This window comes from Martes martes (assembly GCF_963455335.1).
Source record: "Martes martes genome assembly, chromosome: 5".
NCBI classification, from domain to species: Eukaryota; Metazoa; Chordata; class Mammalia; order Carnivora; family Mustelidae; genus Martes; species Martes martes.
In genome coordinates, this window is record NC_137892.1 from 81,586,673 (window position 1) to 81,601,109 (window position 14,437).

The following is a 14,437-nucleotide window of genomic DNA, read 5'->3' on the forward strand; positions in this document are numbered from 1 at the left end:
AAAGGTATTTCAAAAGAGATAATTGAAATTCACAACCAAAGTAGAATCTAGTAGGAATGAGGCCAATATAAACACCTGGGTGCCTCACTTAGTTTCAGCTCAGGTCATCATCTCAGGGTCATGAGATCGAGCCCCTTACCTGGTTCCATGCTGTGCTGTGGAGCCTACATAAGATTCTCTTTCTCTCTCCCCCTCTGCCCCTCCACCCATGCACCAAAAAGTTGCTATGACCTTTCCTGGTCTGCTTCTTAGTTGCCACAGAACAATGCATACAAATGTTCTGTTTTTCTTAGCTCTTTAATTTAGTCCATACATGACAAGATTAAAAGTATTGCTTTACTTGCGGTTGAATGAAATGAAATACACAAGACATGAAATTTTAAACCTTTTCCACGGTTAAAAACTGTACTCTTACCATATTTTAACAAAATAATGGTTTTGTTTTTGTTTTTGTATTTTATTTTCTCAAAATGAGAAAGTTTTGAATGACTGCAAATACATCACTTTTCTTTGTCTTATAAAAATACATAATATTTTTATTCACCTTTTTCTGATTGTGTTTCTTGTAGGAATATGTACCAGTTCATACTGGACCAAGTGCTGATTTAAATCCACTTTATCACAAGTATAGCAGCCGCACCCAGCATGCTATTCTCTACATGAATCCTCATAAAATCAACCTCGATCTCATTTTGGAACTTCTTATATACTTAGGTATATATCTTTTTTTCTAATTTGACTCCATTTGTTTTGATAAAACTTTTCTGCTAATTGAAGATGTTTTAGTAACGTGTTACATGCTATCCCTTACATTTATTCTTATGCTGAATTTCAGACAGAAGTCCCCAATTCAGAAATATTGAAGGAGCAGTGTTGATCTTTTTACCAGGACTTGCACATATTCAGCAGTTGTATGATCTCCTGTCAACTGACAGAAGATTTTTTTCTGAACGGTAACTACCAATCTTCATTATATTCCAAGTAGTTTTGAAATAGAAAAATGTTTTGTTTATTAAAATTCTTGATCAGAATTTTCAGTCTTTTTACCTTCAAGTTTTTTAAGTTTTTCAACATTTCTATTACAGCACTTAATATACTAAAAATTTTAGGTATTATTTCTGCTTTTGTTTTGTGTTCTTATTATGAGTAAGCAGAGGGAATCCTGTGGTTGAGAGTAAGACGGTGACTCCCCTTCCCCACCACCTGGACCCCGCAAAACCCCTACAGGTTGCAGTTTATCACCCAGACATATGGAATCAGCTGTTTAAGTGTATCTGTCCTGATATGGTTCATTATTGCTGTCACGGTTACCATATCCAAGCATATTTTTAAATTCTCTAAATCTTATATTCCATATAAGTTCATATGAAGTATTTTCTCTTTGATGAGTATATGTGGTTTCATTGTATCATTCTCAGAACTTTTGCATTTGAAATTTTTCATAAATTTTTTAATTGCAATTTGCAAATAAATTTTGTTATTCTTTGCAGTGTCTTCTAAAGAGAAACTCTTGCTAAGAACTATGATTTTAACTTTCAGATATAAAGTGATAGCTCTGCATTCTATTCTTTCAACTCAAGATCAAGCTGCAGCGTTCACACTTCCTCCTCCTGGAGTCAGGAAGGTAAAATTCCATGAAGCAAATTTATGTGTGATCTGAGAATATTTTGTGAAATATTAGGACTCTTTAACATCACAGTTATTAAAATGTTATTAAGTGTATATATTGCATGGCAGACTCCAGATGCTATCTGGCTTAACATAATCAGAAGTGAACCCAATAATGAAATTTAAGTATTTGAATATTTATATTATACATTATTAAAGGGACAAGGCTTTTAGGGGAGTGACAGTTGAAAAATATTGTGGCATGGGTTTTGCTTGGGAAAAGAAAAATCACTACTGTTCCCATCCTTTTCACGAGGGATGTTGGATGTCAGGAGCTATTTGAATCCTGTGAGGATTCTTTGTTGTTCTCCAGTCTGATTCATCCCTGATTACCTTTGTTAATACATAGACCATTAGGTTAGGAGATAGTCTCAGTATTTTCATGTCTCCTCCATTCAGGATTCTAAATGTGAAGAGGTACTTGGCAGAGAGTTTCTCAGATTTAGAAGGGGATAAAAGAGCACAGTGTAAGAACTGTGGGGAATCTGAGAGCTCCCAGAAAGAGCTGAGGCTGCTCTGACCTGTAACATTTGGACTTCCCTCCAAGATTTGGTTTAAAGAAGAGAATTCTACTTCTTAAAAAAAAAATAAAAAAGATTATCTATTTATCAGAAAGCAAGCCCAAGCAGGGGTAGCAGCAGGAAGTGGGAGAAGCAGACTCTCAGCTGAGCAAGGAGTCTGATGCAGGACTTAATCCCAGGACCTTGGGATTATGACCTGAGCCAAAGGCAGATGCCTAACCAACTGAGCCACCCAGGTGTCCTGAAAAAAATTTTTTTTAATTTTTTTAATTAGAATGAGCACTAGGTCCCATCTAAGTCTTAGAACCCAGATTATTATTTCCTAGAAATTTTCCCAGAAAAACAAGCATTCACTGTTGAATTACAGAGTTGAGATAGAACAATATGAAAATGACTATTTGATGGAAAATTTCCTAAATGTTTTACATCCAAGGACTCAAGAGAAAAAATTGCAAAGACTACAGTATTCAGCCATCACTATTAAGAATTTTAGAACTAGAAATCGATCTAAGAAATCATCTATTTCTACCTCCTACATTACAGTAGAAGTATCTGAAATCATCTGAGGTAAAATGACTTGGCTGAGGTCACAGAGCTAGTAAGTAGTAGAGCCAGGGAAGCAACAACTTCTTACTGACATACTGTTTTTTTCCCAATAATTGTGAATGGTTGTGCTGAGCTGTCTCTTTTCCTGACCCAATTTCCCAGGCTACTTAATTCATTTTTAAGATGACTGACTAGAATTAGGGGAACGGTATTTTTGTTGGAATAAAAATCCCTAACTTTAATTGGCAAGCTAAGCTGTGAAAACTAATTGTAAAGAATTAAAATTACGCAGTAATGGCAAGTTGCTTTTTTTTTTTTTTTTAAGATTTTATTTATTTATTTGACAGAGATCACAAGGAGGCAGAGGCAGGCGGTGGTGGGGGGGGGGCAGGCTTCCTGCTGAGCAGAGTCTGATGGGGGGCTCAATCCCAAGATGAGATCATGACCTGAGCCGAAGACAGAGGCTTAACCCACTGAGCCACCCAGGTGCTCCAGTAATAGCAAGTTGATGGTGAATTTTTGTAAATGATGTTAAAATTCACGTTTTAAAATTCATTAGGTCAAACTATATAGTTTAAATAATTGCACACTGCTGAAAGTTGTTATCTAAATCTTCTGGCTTTTGTTTATTTTCAGATTGTCTTAGCAACAAATATTGCAGAGACAGGTATCACTATTCCAGATATTGTATTTGTAATTGACACTGGAAGAACAAAAGAAAATAAGTAAGTTTGAAAAGGGTTTGGTGCTCCTATATTCTTGGGAGAAATCACAGAATCATATAGGGAAAATCCCAAATGTCCTAATTGTACCTGAAGCAAAAAGCCTCAGAGAAACTCTTAAGAAACTTTAAAATGCCCAAGAGTAAGTGCCGGGTTTCATGTCTTGATTTTTCCCACAAGTGATGCTAGTATACCACTACTTGTAGAAAACTAAGAAAATTTTCAGAACATAATTTTTTGTAAATTTGTAAAATATCTTTACAAAAACATTTATGAGATTATAAAAGCATATGGATTTTGGAATCAGAGTTGGATTAAAATCTCTGATCTATAGTCTTGAGCAAGTAATAATACAGTAAGTATAATTACCAGTCGCCTCGTATGTAAATGGGGAGCATGAATATTTTTCATAACTGAAAGTACATGATATCGTAATGGGCACTTATAATAGGTTAACCTTACCTGCCTCTTCATAAAAAGATTACTACTTTTAATGTTTATTTGGCAAAAACACGGAAAACCTCCTTGATAGTCTATTGTAATCCATATACACTTTTCCTCTATTAGGAAACTTCAGCAATATTTGGCAATGCATATGACTACTGAGAGGCATTTCTCAAACTCTTTCAAAGAATTCTTGTTGCAAAATTGATAGGCCTTCCATTAAAATAAAACATCTTCCATGATCAGATTAATTTTTTTCCCTTGTAGAGGTATCTGAAGCTTTTGACAGTATGAGATTCAGTTTGGAAAGTTGGCTAAATTAATTAAATATGAAACATGACTTGGAAAACTGGCCCACAATTATGATGGACTTTTTTTAGCCTGTCTTCAATCTAATTTTAACAGTCACCTGTTTCCAACCTTTTTCAGATTTTGATTTAAGTCCTTTATCTAATTATTCTGTCCTGAAACTTTTCTTCAGGTACCATGAAAGCAGTCAGATGAGTTCTTTGGTTGAGACGTTTGTCAGTAAAGCAAGTGCTCTGCAGCGGCAGGGGAGAGCTGGAAGGGTCCGAGATGGCTTCTGCTTCAGAATGTACACAAGAGAAAGGTATGACACAGCATTGGAAATCAAAAATACATCTGTCATTATATATAGTGTGGCATTTCTGATAATGGGTCAAGTGTTTGATATGATTTTATTTTTCAGATTTGAAGGCTTTATGGACTATTCTGTCCCTGAAATCTTGCGGGTACCTCTGGAGGAATTATGTCTTCACATTATGGTAATGCCGAAGGAATACGGATGCAATTTTTTTCATTCGTTAGTACTCCTTTCTAAAAAAGAGCAAAATATGAACACTTAAAATTCTCTTACCCTACATTGCTCTAGATTTTCAAGAATTTTATTTACTCTTTAATACATATCCCCTCCCCCATCTTTTTTTTTTTTAAGATTTTATTTATTTATTTGAGAGAGAGAGTGTGCATGAGAGACAGCACACACAGGGGAAGCAGCAGAGGCAGGGGAAGAGGTAGAAGTAGGCTCCTGTTTGAGCAGGGAGTCCAGTGTGGGGCTCAATCCCAGAATCCCGGGATTATGACCTGAGCTAAAGGCAGTTGCTTAACCGACTAAGCCACTCAGGTGTCCTGTCCCCCATCTTTTTATAAGTAAACCGACTGTGCTTAAATTTGACCACAGGCACCCATCCTTAATAGACTAAAACTAGCTCTCAACTGGTGCAGTATTGCTCAACAAAGCACAGTTGGCAATGTCTTCAGACATTTTTGCTTTTCAGACCTTGGAGGGAGAGGGAGGCCATGCTACATGGGCTTCTAGTGGGTAGAGGCCAGGGATGACTGCTAAACCTTGCATATTACACAGCAGTCTCTTAAAGAATTATTTGGCCCAAAATAACAACAGTGCTGAGATAGAGAAACCCCGACATAGACCAAGAGCGTCCTACTCTGAAAGATCTATAATTCCCTTCAATGCTTAGATTTTGACTTTACAAAAATCAGGAATGAAGAAACTAAAAATATGGCCTAGAGGATCTCTTCCTCATGCCAGCTATTAACACACACACAGTTTCTCACACACTCCGAATTTTAAGAAAAAGAACAGGTTAGCCTTACTGAGACATTTATGTCCCTTTGGTCAGAATTTATTTCCAATTTGACCATCTCTTTGGTCAATTCTAGTAACATACTGGTTTATCACTCTTTTTTAATGTGCAGAAATGCAATCTTGGTTCCCCTGAAGATTTCCTCTCCAAAGCCTTAGATCCTCCTCAGCTTCAAGTAATCAGCAATGCAATGAATTTACTCCGAAAAATTGGAGCATGTGAACTAAATGAGCCTACACTGACTCCACTGGGCCAACATCTTGCAGCTCTGCCTGTGAATGTCAAGATTGGCAAGATGCTTATTTTTGGTGCCATATTTGGGTGCCTTGACCCAGTGGTAAGATAAATGCTTCTCTTGCTTCGTCACTTTAACTATCATTTTGGCTAAGTTTGGAAATAATTTTTAACTTTTTGTAGTTATATACAAAGTCATATACATTCATCCCTTAAGTTTACTGTAGGTACTATTTTGCTATCAAAAATCCCACTTGAAATGTTTATTTAATTGAATAAATAGATGGGGGGCGGGTAGAACAAGCAAGCTCTGGGGGAAGGGAAGGGGAGAGAGAGTCTTAAGCAGGCTTCCTGCCCAGTACAGAGGCCAACCAGAGCTTGATCTCATGACCCTGAGATCCTCACCTGAGCCAAAATCAAGAATTGGACCAAGCTCAACTGACTGAGCCACCCAGGTGCCCCTTTATATAAAGTAGATGATTCTTTGAAAACTGAACCCCACAGACTTTCCTAAGGAGAATGAAAAACTTTATTCCTTCACTTTTTCTGCATTATCTCTCTGAGCCAGCAATTACTGACAGTTCTGTTTTATCAAGTTATCTCAGAATTAACAAATTTTGTCCCTCTTTCTGAATCTCTGGGCTGTATATGCCTGCTGTGCCATTTCAACTTTCCAGTTTTACCAGGCTGTGGCCTTCTCTGGGGTTGCAAACCAGGGCTGTTTAAAAACAGAATGAAGAAGTGTTTAACTTACTCTGTTTCTCTAGTATTAAGAATACTCACCAGAATTGTGCTGAGTCCAAAAATAACCTCTGTCATGATAGTTGATGTGAAAAGCTACAACAACAACAAATGGGTCATAATGCATTACAAATTATTTTTAAAGTATTTAAAGAACATTGCAGGCAATGGAAATTCAGTAAGCTAAGAGTCAAGATACATGAGGTACGATTCTGGATTGCTTCTCACTGTGTGAGACTATGAATCAGTATATACCCACTCAGGTTTTTATCTCTGATTCTGGTGATATGACCTCCTTATAAATATGGTCTAGAAGTGCTATATTTTTAAAATTAAATTAAGTGAAGCCCACAATAACTAATTAAAATGAAAATGCTAGCTATTGAAGAACACAAGGTATTAGAAAAGAAGAAACATGCAACTTGAAAGTGGGACTGTTGTATGATTTGCTTTCTTTTACAAATCACCTTTCCATATATACCTCTTTACTGATAAATGTTTTGGTTATTTATGGATAGGCAACACTAGCTGCAGTGATGACCGAGAAGTCTCCTTTTACTACACCAATTGGTCGGAAAGATGAGGCAGATCTTGCCAAATCAGCTTTGGCTATGGCCGATTCGGACCACCTGACGATCTACAATGCATACCTAGGGTAAAGAAATAATCTGGGTGTTGTCAGTAAGTCAGTGACTGAGGTTATTTACTTTTAAAAAAATTAATCTTTGACTTTCGTTAAAAAAATAAATCTAAGATTTACCTTTTAATTACTTCATCTGTCAAGGTATAATTATGTTAAAGATTGCTTTTTTTATAATCCTTCTAAAATTTAAGAATAATGTACATTGTATTGTACCTATATTACCTCATATTTGGAGTTAATAATTTACTCTTATACACAAAAAAGTCTCCATATTGCAGTTCATACTCCTATATTCAGTTAGTAGCTCCTACAACAATTAAGACCCCCCCTCTTAAGTGATTGTAATTTCATTAAAGCTTACTTTGGTTAATACCTCTGAAACAGAGTTTGAAAAGAAAACATGTTCAATTTGGGTCATTTTATGTACATAGATGGAAAAAAGCGCGGCAAGAAGGCGGCTGTCGTTCTGAAATAGCATACTGCCGGAGAAACTTTCTTAATAGAACATCTCTGTTAACCCTAGAGGTAAGTCTTGATAGAGCTTGCTAATTTGGGGCCATATGGTTGACGGATAGGCTTATTGTAGAAATAGAAATGCCTAGGGTGGTGATTGATACATAGTACAGATTTAATTTGCTGAATTACTATATTTGTAATTTTTTGTTTTGTTTCTTATAATAGGTGACTTATGTATTAAATAGTGATTTAAAATAGTATTTAACAGTCATAATGGAATAATCATAAAATGCTTCCAAGGCTTAGGATCTAGTCATTTTTCCTAAGAGCCATAGTTCCCTTTAGTGAAATTCTTCTCTGTTTTCCTGAACATTAGCCAGCTACTTTGTTGCAGGTAGAATGATAGCTATGGAAAAGCATCCACAGCAGGGTATCCTGTGGCTGATTGTGACCAAGTGTATAAATCTGCTCTTGGGAAGGGAAACCTAACAACGGTGCCCATCACTTGGGTTTTGACGACTGCTCAGGACCAGAATTATTTCTTGGAGGAGAGAGAATAGAAGTTTGGTTAAAATAAAAAGACAAGTGATGGCAAAAAGCAGGGCTCCTCTGCAGATACTTATTGTTCATGGATAGGAAATGGTGTTCAGTACACCATCTAAAGGCAAACAGTTTCTACTACAGACATGCTATAAAAGTATTCAGAAAATAAACAGTGTATCTTACATAATTCCTCTATTCTGTGCTCCTGTCTTAAAGGGTTAAATATTTTATTCCCATATAACTTAAGCCATTTTTTGTCATTCAAAATAACGGCTGGGACAAGAGCAGTAGAATGAGTTTTGTCCTTCTACAAGTAGATAAAGGGATAAAGTGAAGAAACAGCTGTCTCTGGGCTAACTCACTGGGATTCCTCTGTCTCTACTCCCTTACAACCACCCATCTGCCTCCCGCCTCCTTTCTTCTGTGTGCCTTTTCTTCACGTCCCCTGGGCTGCAAGGTTTTCCATCTCTTCACCTACCGTGTGGTGTTAGAGCAGCTGTTTGGCCTTTTCTCACCTGGAATCAAAGTCTCTTAAGCCCCAAACCAGTAACCTAAAGGAAATTCAAATGTAAATATCACCTTTTAATCGACTGTATCCTGTTTACTATGAAAAATGCTCATCCTTCCTATAGAATTTAAACTGGTTGGCACTTAGTTACTAAAGGCAAATACAGATTTTACACAATTTTAGATTAAATGAAGGCGTCATTGTTAGAATTAAGGTGAGATTCTCGGGGGCAAATGAACAAAATATTTGCAGTCCAGGACCACGATTCCTCTCCTGTTCTTCATCAGTATTAGTCCTCTCTGAGTGGAGAGAGCTACTACTGAAGTAAATACATTGAATTCAAATGTGTTCAGGCACATTTTTATTGCTCTCACATTTTAGACATGTTTTATGACACGGAAAGTCTTGGGACATGGAAATAGATAACTCTTGATTTACCGTATCGTTTTTTCCTCCTTTGATTTGGGCTGTAGTTAACTAAATAATTTGGCATCCTATCAATTTTGATGGGAAACAGCAATATATATTAAAGGGTTGTCAGTTTCTCTATTTTAATCAATTATGATCTTGTCTCTTTTTAACATAAATCAATCTAGGATGTAAAGCAAGAATTAATCAAGTTGGTTAAGGCAGCAGGATTTTCATCATCCACAACACCTAATGACTGGGAAGGAAACAGAGCCTCACAGACCCTTTCCTTCCAAGAAATTGCCCTTCTTAAAGCTGTACTGGTCGCTGGACTATATGACAATGTGGGGAAGATAATCTATACAAAATCAGTTGATGTTACAGAAAAATTGGCTTGCATTGTGGAGACAGCCCAAGGCAAAGCTCAAGTACATCCATCCTCAGTAAATCGAGATTTGCAGACTTATGGATGGCTCTTATACCAGGAGAAGGTAAAGTGCTTATTCTTAATTCCACTATTCAGAGATTTATTCTAGAAGTCAGTTGTAACAAGTCACGATGCCCCAACAAGTATTATATTTGGTTCTCAAATTGAACAGTTTATTTTTTACATATTTGAAATTTGTGTGTATACAGTTTCTCATAAAAAGTCCTATCTCTTTCACTTAATGAAAGAAAAATATTAAGGTTTCTATGCTATCATCTTTCCTACCTGAAGTAAAGACAATTATAGCAAATAGATACTGTTTAATAATGTATCAGTTCGGGCTCCTGGGTGGCTCAGTGGGTTAAAGCCTCTGGCTTCAGCTCAAGTCATGATCTCAGGATCCTGGGATCAAGCCCCGCATCGGGCTCTCTGCTCAGCAGGGAGCCTGCTTCCTCCTCTCTTCTCTCTGCCTGCCTCTCTACCTACTTGTGATATCTGTCTGTCAAATAAATAAATAAAATCTTTAAAAAAATAATAATAATGTATAAGTTCAAAAACAATAATGTATCAGTTCCCTGAGATTTCAACAAAAGGTGCCACCTCAAAAGAGAACAAAGACATGTTCTATGTGCTTTCCAAATAAAGGGGATATGGGATTAGACAGAACTCTATATGATCTGGCAACAGTTTGAGTCACAGTGTAACCCAAGATAGTTTAAAAGTATTTATAGATTACAATTAAGAAAATCTTTCGAGTCGTAGTTTGCTATAAACTAACATGGATCCATATTTTGAAGTACTGGGTCAAAAAATCATTACCCTGTCATAACACTTGAATATAAAACCTGAGGAATTCCTGACTAATGACCATAGCTGAACATTGATCTAGAAACCAGACACTATGAAACATTTTGAGCTAATTAACAGCATTAGTATTATAAAATGGCTTGTTCATAGTTTCATTTATGGTGAAGGTATATAATTCACCCTTACAATTAATGTTTTAAAATGCCTTTTAATCGTATAAATGCACAGATGTTAGAATGTAAAGGTAGCTTTACAAAACTTAGAGTGTAAATCTTATATGAGCAAATTACATGAAACAGATGAATGTCTCACATTTTCAGGCTGTGAAGTTTTTTCTCTCTCTTTATTCCTATGCAGGTAAGGTATACCCGAGTATATCTGAGGGAATCTACCCTAATAACCCCTTTTCCAGTTTTACTTTTTGGTGGTGATATTGAAGTTCAACACCGGGAACGTCTTCTTTCCATTGATGGCTGGATCTATTTTCAGGTACATGCTACAGCTGATCTCATAACATTAAAATCTTCTACTTACAGTAACAGTGAGGTAGATTTTTAAAAGTTTATCGGTGTTTACGTAGTTTCTCCCTACAATTTCACTGAAAGTAGAAGACTTCCTTATTTTATCTTGCTTATACTGTTTTAAATCAGTTAAATACGAAAATCAAATAATATTCCTACTATTGCAGACTACATTATCAGTAATAATAACTCGCCATTTATAAGTTAACTATGTCTCAGTAGTTAACTTTACATGGATTATTCTAAATTTATTACCCTGATAACCTTGTGATTAATTTCCATAGATGAGATACTTAAATTCAGTGGGAAGTTTAAATAACTTTCTTAGAGTAAATGAATTGTTATTAGCCAAGCAAGACTTCTAAGCTCCTTCTACTTCGTACCAACTATAAGAAAACACAGCTTTTAATGAGTATGGTCAATTTTTCCTCCAGAAAAATTAGACCAGTCATTGCTACCGGCAATAAGCTTATTTCTTTGTAACCCCATCAACAGTGACCAGCTTTAAAAAAATCTAATACATTCTGTTACCGTATGCCATCACAATTTGTCTAAGACTGGAGAAGTAAACTTAAATGCAACTTAAAAAATATATGCAGTTCTCTCCAAGAGGTCAGGGTTGTAGAAATTGTCTGTAACTGTATTATAGTCGTGGTTGCACAACTCTATAAATATACTAAAAATCATCAAGTTGAACACTTAATAATGAGTAAATTTTTAAGGTCAGTAAATTATACCTCAGTAAAACTATTAATTCCTTCCCCCAAATTTCAGACTTCACTCCCACAGTTATTGTAAGAGAAGTTACAGGAAATAATTTCCCTGTATTTTTCCAATAACATTTTATATTCAAGTCCAGATGTGTTTAAACAGATGGTAAGATATACATGCTTTCTTTCACTTACTGAAACATATTCACACTCGCAGGGATTAACTTTGGCCAATATGTCATCTCCTCTCAACAGGCTCCTGTAAAAATAGCTGTCATTTTCAAGCAGCTTAGAGTTCTCATTGATTCTGTTTTAAGAAAAAAGCTTGAAAATCCTAAGATGTCCCTTGAAAGTAAGTATTTCATTATAATATAGGTAGAAAACTATTTTTAAACATTTGAGTACATTAGAGCACACTGAAGTCTTACAGTCCATATGATTAAAAATTGTTTTCATAAAATTTATTTTATGCTGAATTCCATCAGACTCCTAGACATTGCTTCATTATTCACAATCTAATTATCTTACTCTTTCCTCTTCTAAGCTTTACTTCTAAACTTCTGGCCATTTCCAGGGAAAAAGGATGGTAAAACTGAGCATTGTTAAATTTTGATTATAAGGGACTTTCTGTGAGGTTCCCAACATGTTTTTATCTACCATCCTCACAAATGTAGAGCTCTAGTCTGTTTAAAAGGTACATTATTTTTCAGCAGAAACCTAGAGTAAACACCTGAGTTTTCCGTTAATCTGGTGCAGTGTTTCCCACCCAAAGTCCAAAGACCTACCCCAGACATATTTAATCTCATTTATAGGAGAGGCCTGTGTGTTATTTTTTAATCACTTAATTTATAACTCTTTACTGCCATCCCCCTTTTTAAATAGAGTAATTTTTATTAAACTGGATTATTTTACTGGTGAAATTTGTCACTTAGGATTTGGTTGGTTACATCTTCATGCTTTGATTTAAGGTGTTTCTCTATGCCCTGTATATCCTGCAGACTATAGTAGTTGTATCTTTGATTAATTGGATTTCAGGGAAAAGGATATTTTCTGCTTGCTGCTCTGTTCTTCCCATTGCATCACATTACAAAGCATTTCAGTTTGGTTTTCCCACTTTGAATGATGTTAAGAATTGATCAGTGGGTTGCAGCATGATTGATTATATTTAACAAGTATAGAATAAAAAGTTGGAAGCTACGGATCTAGTGCTACTACCCTGAAACTTAGGGAGCTTAAAATTCATGGTTCTTTCTAGACCCATCATTGTTTCCCTTTTAGCAAATGATCTTTTCTTTTTCTTCCTTCCTTCCTTCCTTCCTTCATTTATTTATTAATTAATTAATGTCAGAGTAGCCCTCAAGAATTTGAGTGTCAGGCCATGGGCCCAGTTATCAGAATTTCTCAGGGCACTCTCTTACTGAAGTGTCTAATGTAAAGACAGAATTTCAGTCTTGCAGCCCTGATAATTACACCTATCTGAAGAGCAGTTAAGAAGTTCTTAAGAAGTCACAGTCTCAGAACAACTGTTGAAAAGGAGAAGCATCTGTTAACATAACCTCCTTAGCAAATACTGTAGCCTCTGTTGCTCTGTTTGTCAGATTAATTGGTGTTTGATACTTTTGTTGTGTAGAGAGATCTGTCACTTCCCCATTGACACCTCTCCAAGAGTCCTTCCCTGTTAGAAGTTACTGTTTCTGTTGGGACTAAACATGGAGCAACTGGTATCAGTTTCTCCTCCTTTGCCCATACTGTGGAAATCCTGACATATTCTGAAGACGATGGAACAGTCTATAGATCCTTCAGTATATCTGAGCCAGGTGACAAAGTTAGCAAACCGCTTGTTTTAAAAGAATTTTTAAAGAAATAATTCCTAATAAAGGACAAAAAGTTAAATCACGTCATGTTTTGGGGCACTGGCCCAAAAAGTAGGGTCAAAGTAGGGTCAAATAACAGTAACAATAATATTTGTAGGGCGACAGATCCTATTTGTGGACATCTCTAGGTTTCTTGTGAATATTTCTGGTATAGTCTTATATTCTAATATAAAAGAATATTCTAATCAAGTATGCCTGCTGTTCACATGTGTATACTTTGGGAATTTAGCCAGGTGATGAATTTGTTCATGGGTGCTTTTTTTCTTCCACTCAGATGACAAGATTCTGCAGATCATTACAGAACTGATAAAAACAGAGAATCATAACTGAATCTGAAAGTCATAGTCAACTGCTTTAAAAATAAAGATGAAGATATGGTCATGAAATTATGTGAAAATGGACCATCACATTAAGTATCAGTACTTAAAATGTTGGTACTAGCCATAACTTAAAGGTGATGGAAAAAAGAGCACATACTTTAAACATGTGTAATTTTCTAGTTCCTTTTTAATGATAATTATTTGCAATGTATTTAGCACTACATTTACAATAAATCCTTTGGTATCATCCGTGCTTCATACATCATTATGTGCCTATGGGCAAGGCCTGTGTCTGTAGTATCTGTAACATAGTGTCCTGATTCCCTATGTATACACCTTATGCTCTACCAGTCCTTCTTATCTGGAGAGTTTAGACCTTCTCGGCCCACAAGAGAAAGTGAGCTCCAAAACCAGTTGCAATTAAATTTCCTTGAAAAGAACAACTTCAGAATCAATTATTTAAATTTTTTTTTAAGATTTTTTTTATTTGCCAGAGATCACAAGTAGGCAGAGAAGCAGGCAGAGAGAGAGGAGGAAGCAGGCCCCCCACTGAGCAGAGAGCCCGACGTGGGGCTCAATCCCAGGACCCTGGGATCATGACCTGAGCCAAAGGCAGAGGCTTTAACCCACTGAGTCACCCAGGTGCCCCCAATTATTTAATATTTATAACCAAAATGAAAACCTAAGTATAGATAAACACTGTGTGCAAAGATGTAGTG

At 36.0% G+C, this 14,437-nt stretch overlaps 1 protein-coding gene across 2 annotated transcripts in view; it reads left to right on the forward strand.

The window, feature by feature from the left end:
* The window catches only part of DHX29 (DExH-box helicase 29), a 50,347-nt gene extending 36,196 nt beyond the window's left edge, over positions 1 to 14,151 (forward strand). For both annotated transcript variants that reach the window (XM_080803305.1, XM_080803306.1), the window contains 13 exons: positions 570 to 714; positions 836 to 953; positions 1,540 to 1,624; positions 3,372 to 3,460; positions 4,383 to 4,511; positions 4,611 to 4,686; positions 5,639 to 5,863; positions 7,020 to 7,156; positions 7,576 to 7,669; positions 9,248 to 9,550; positions 10,651 to 10,782; positions 11,780 to 11,876; positions 13,673 to 14,151. In XM_080803305.1, coding sequence (XP_080659431.1) covers positions 570 to 714; positions 836 to 953; positions 1,540 to 1,624; positions 3,372 to 3,460; positions 4,383 to 4,511; positions 4,611 to 4,686; positions 5,639 to 5,863; positions 7,020 to 7,156; positions 7,576 to 7,669; positions 9,248 to 9,550; positions 10,651 to 10,782; positions 11,780 to 11,876; positions 13,673 to 13,728 — 1,686 coding nt within the window. In that variant the 3' untranslated portion in view covers positions 13,729 to 14,151. The remainder of the gene's footprint in view (positions 1 to 569; positions 715 to 835; positions 954 to 1,539; positions 1,625 to 3,371; positions 3,461 to 4,382; positions 4,512 to 4,610; positions 4,687 to 5,638; positions 5,864 to 7,019; positions 7,157 to 7,575; positions 7,670 to 9,247; positions 9,551 to 10,650; positions 10,783 to 11,779; positions 11,877 to 13,672) is intronic.
* Positions 14,152 to 14,437: the final 286 nt, after the last annotated feature.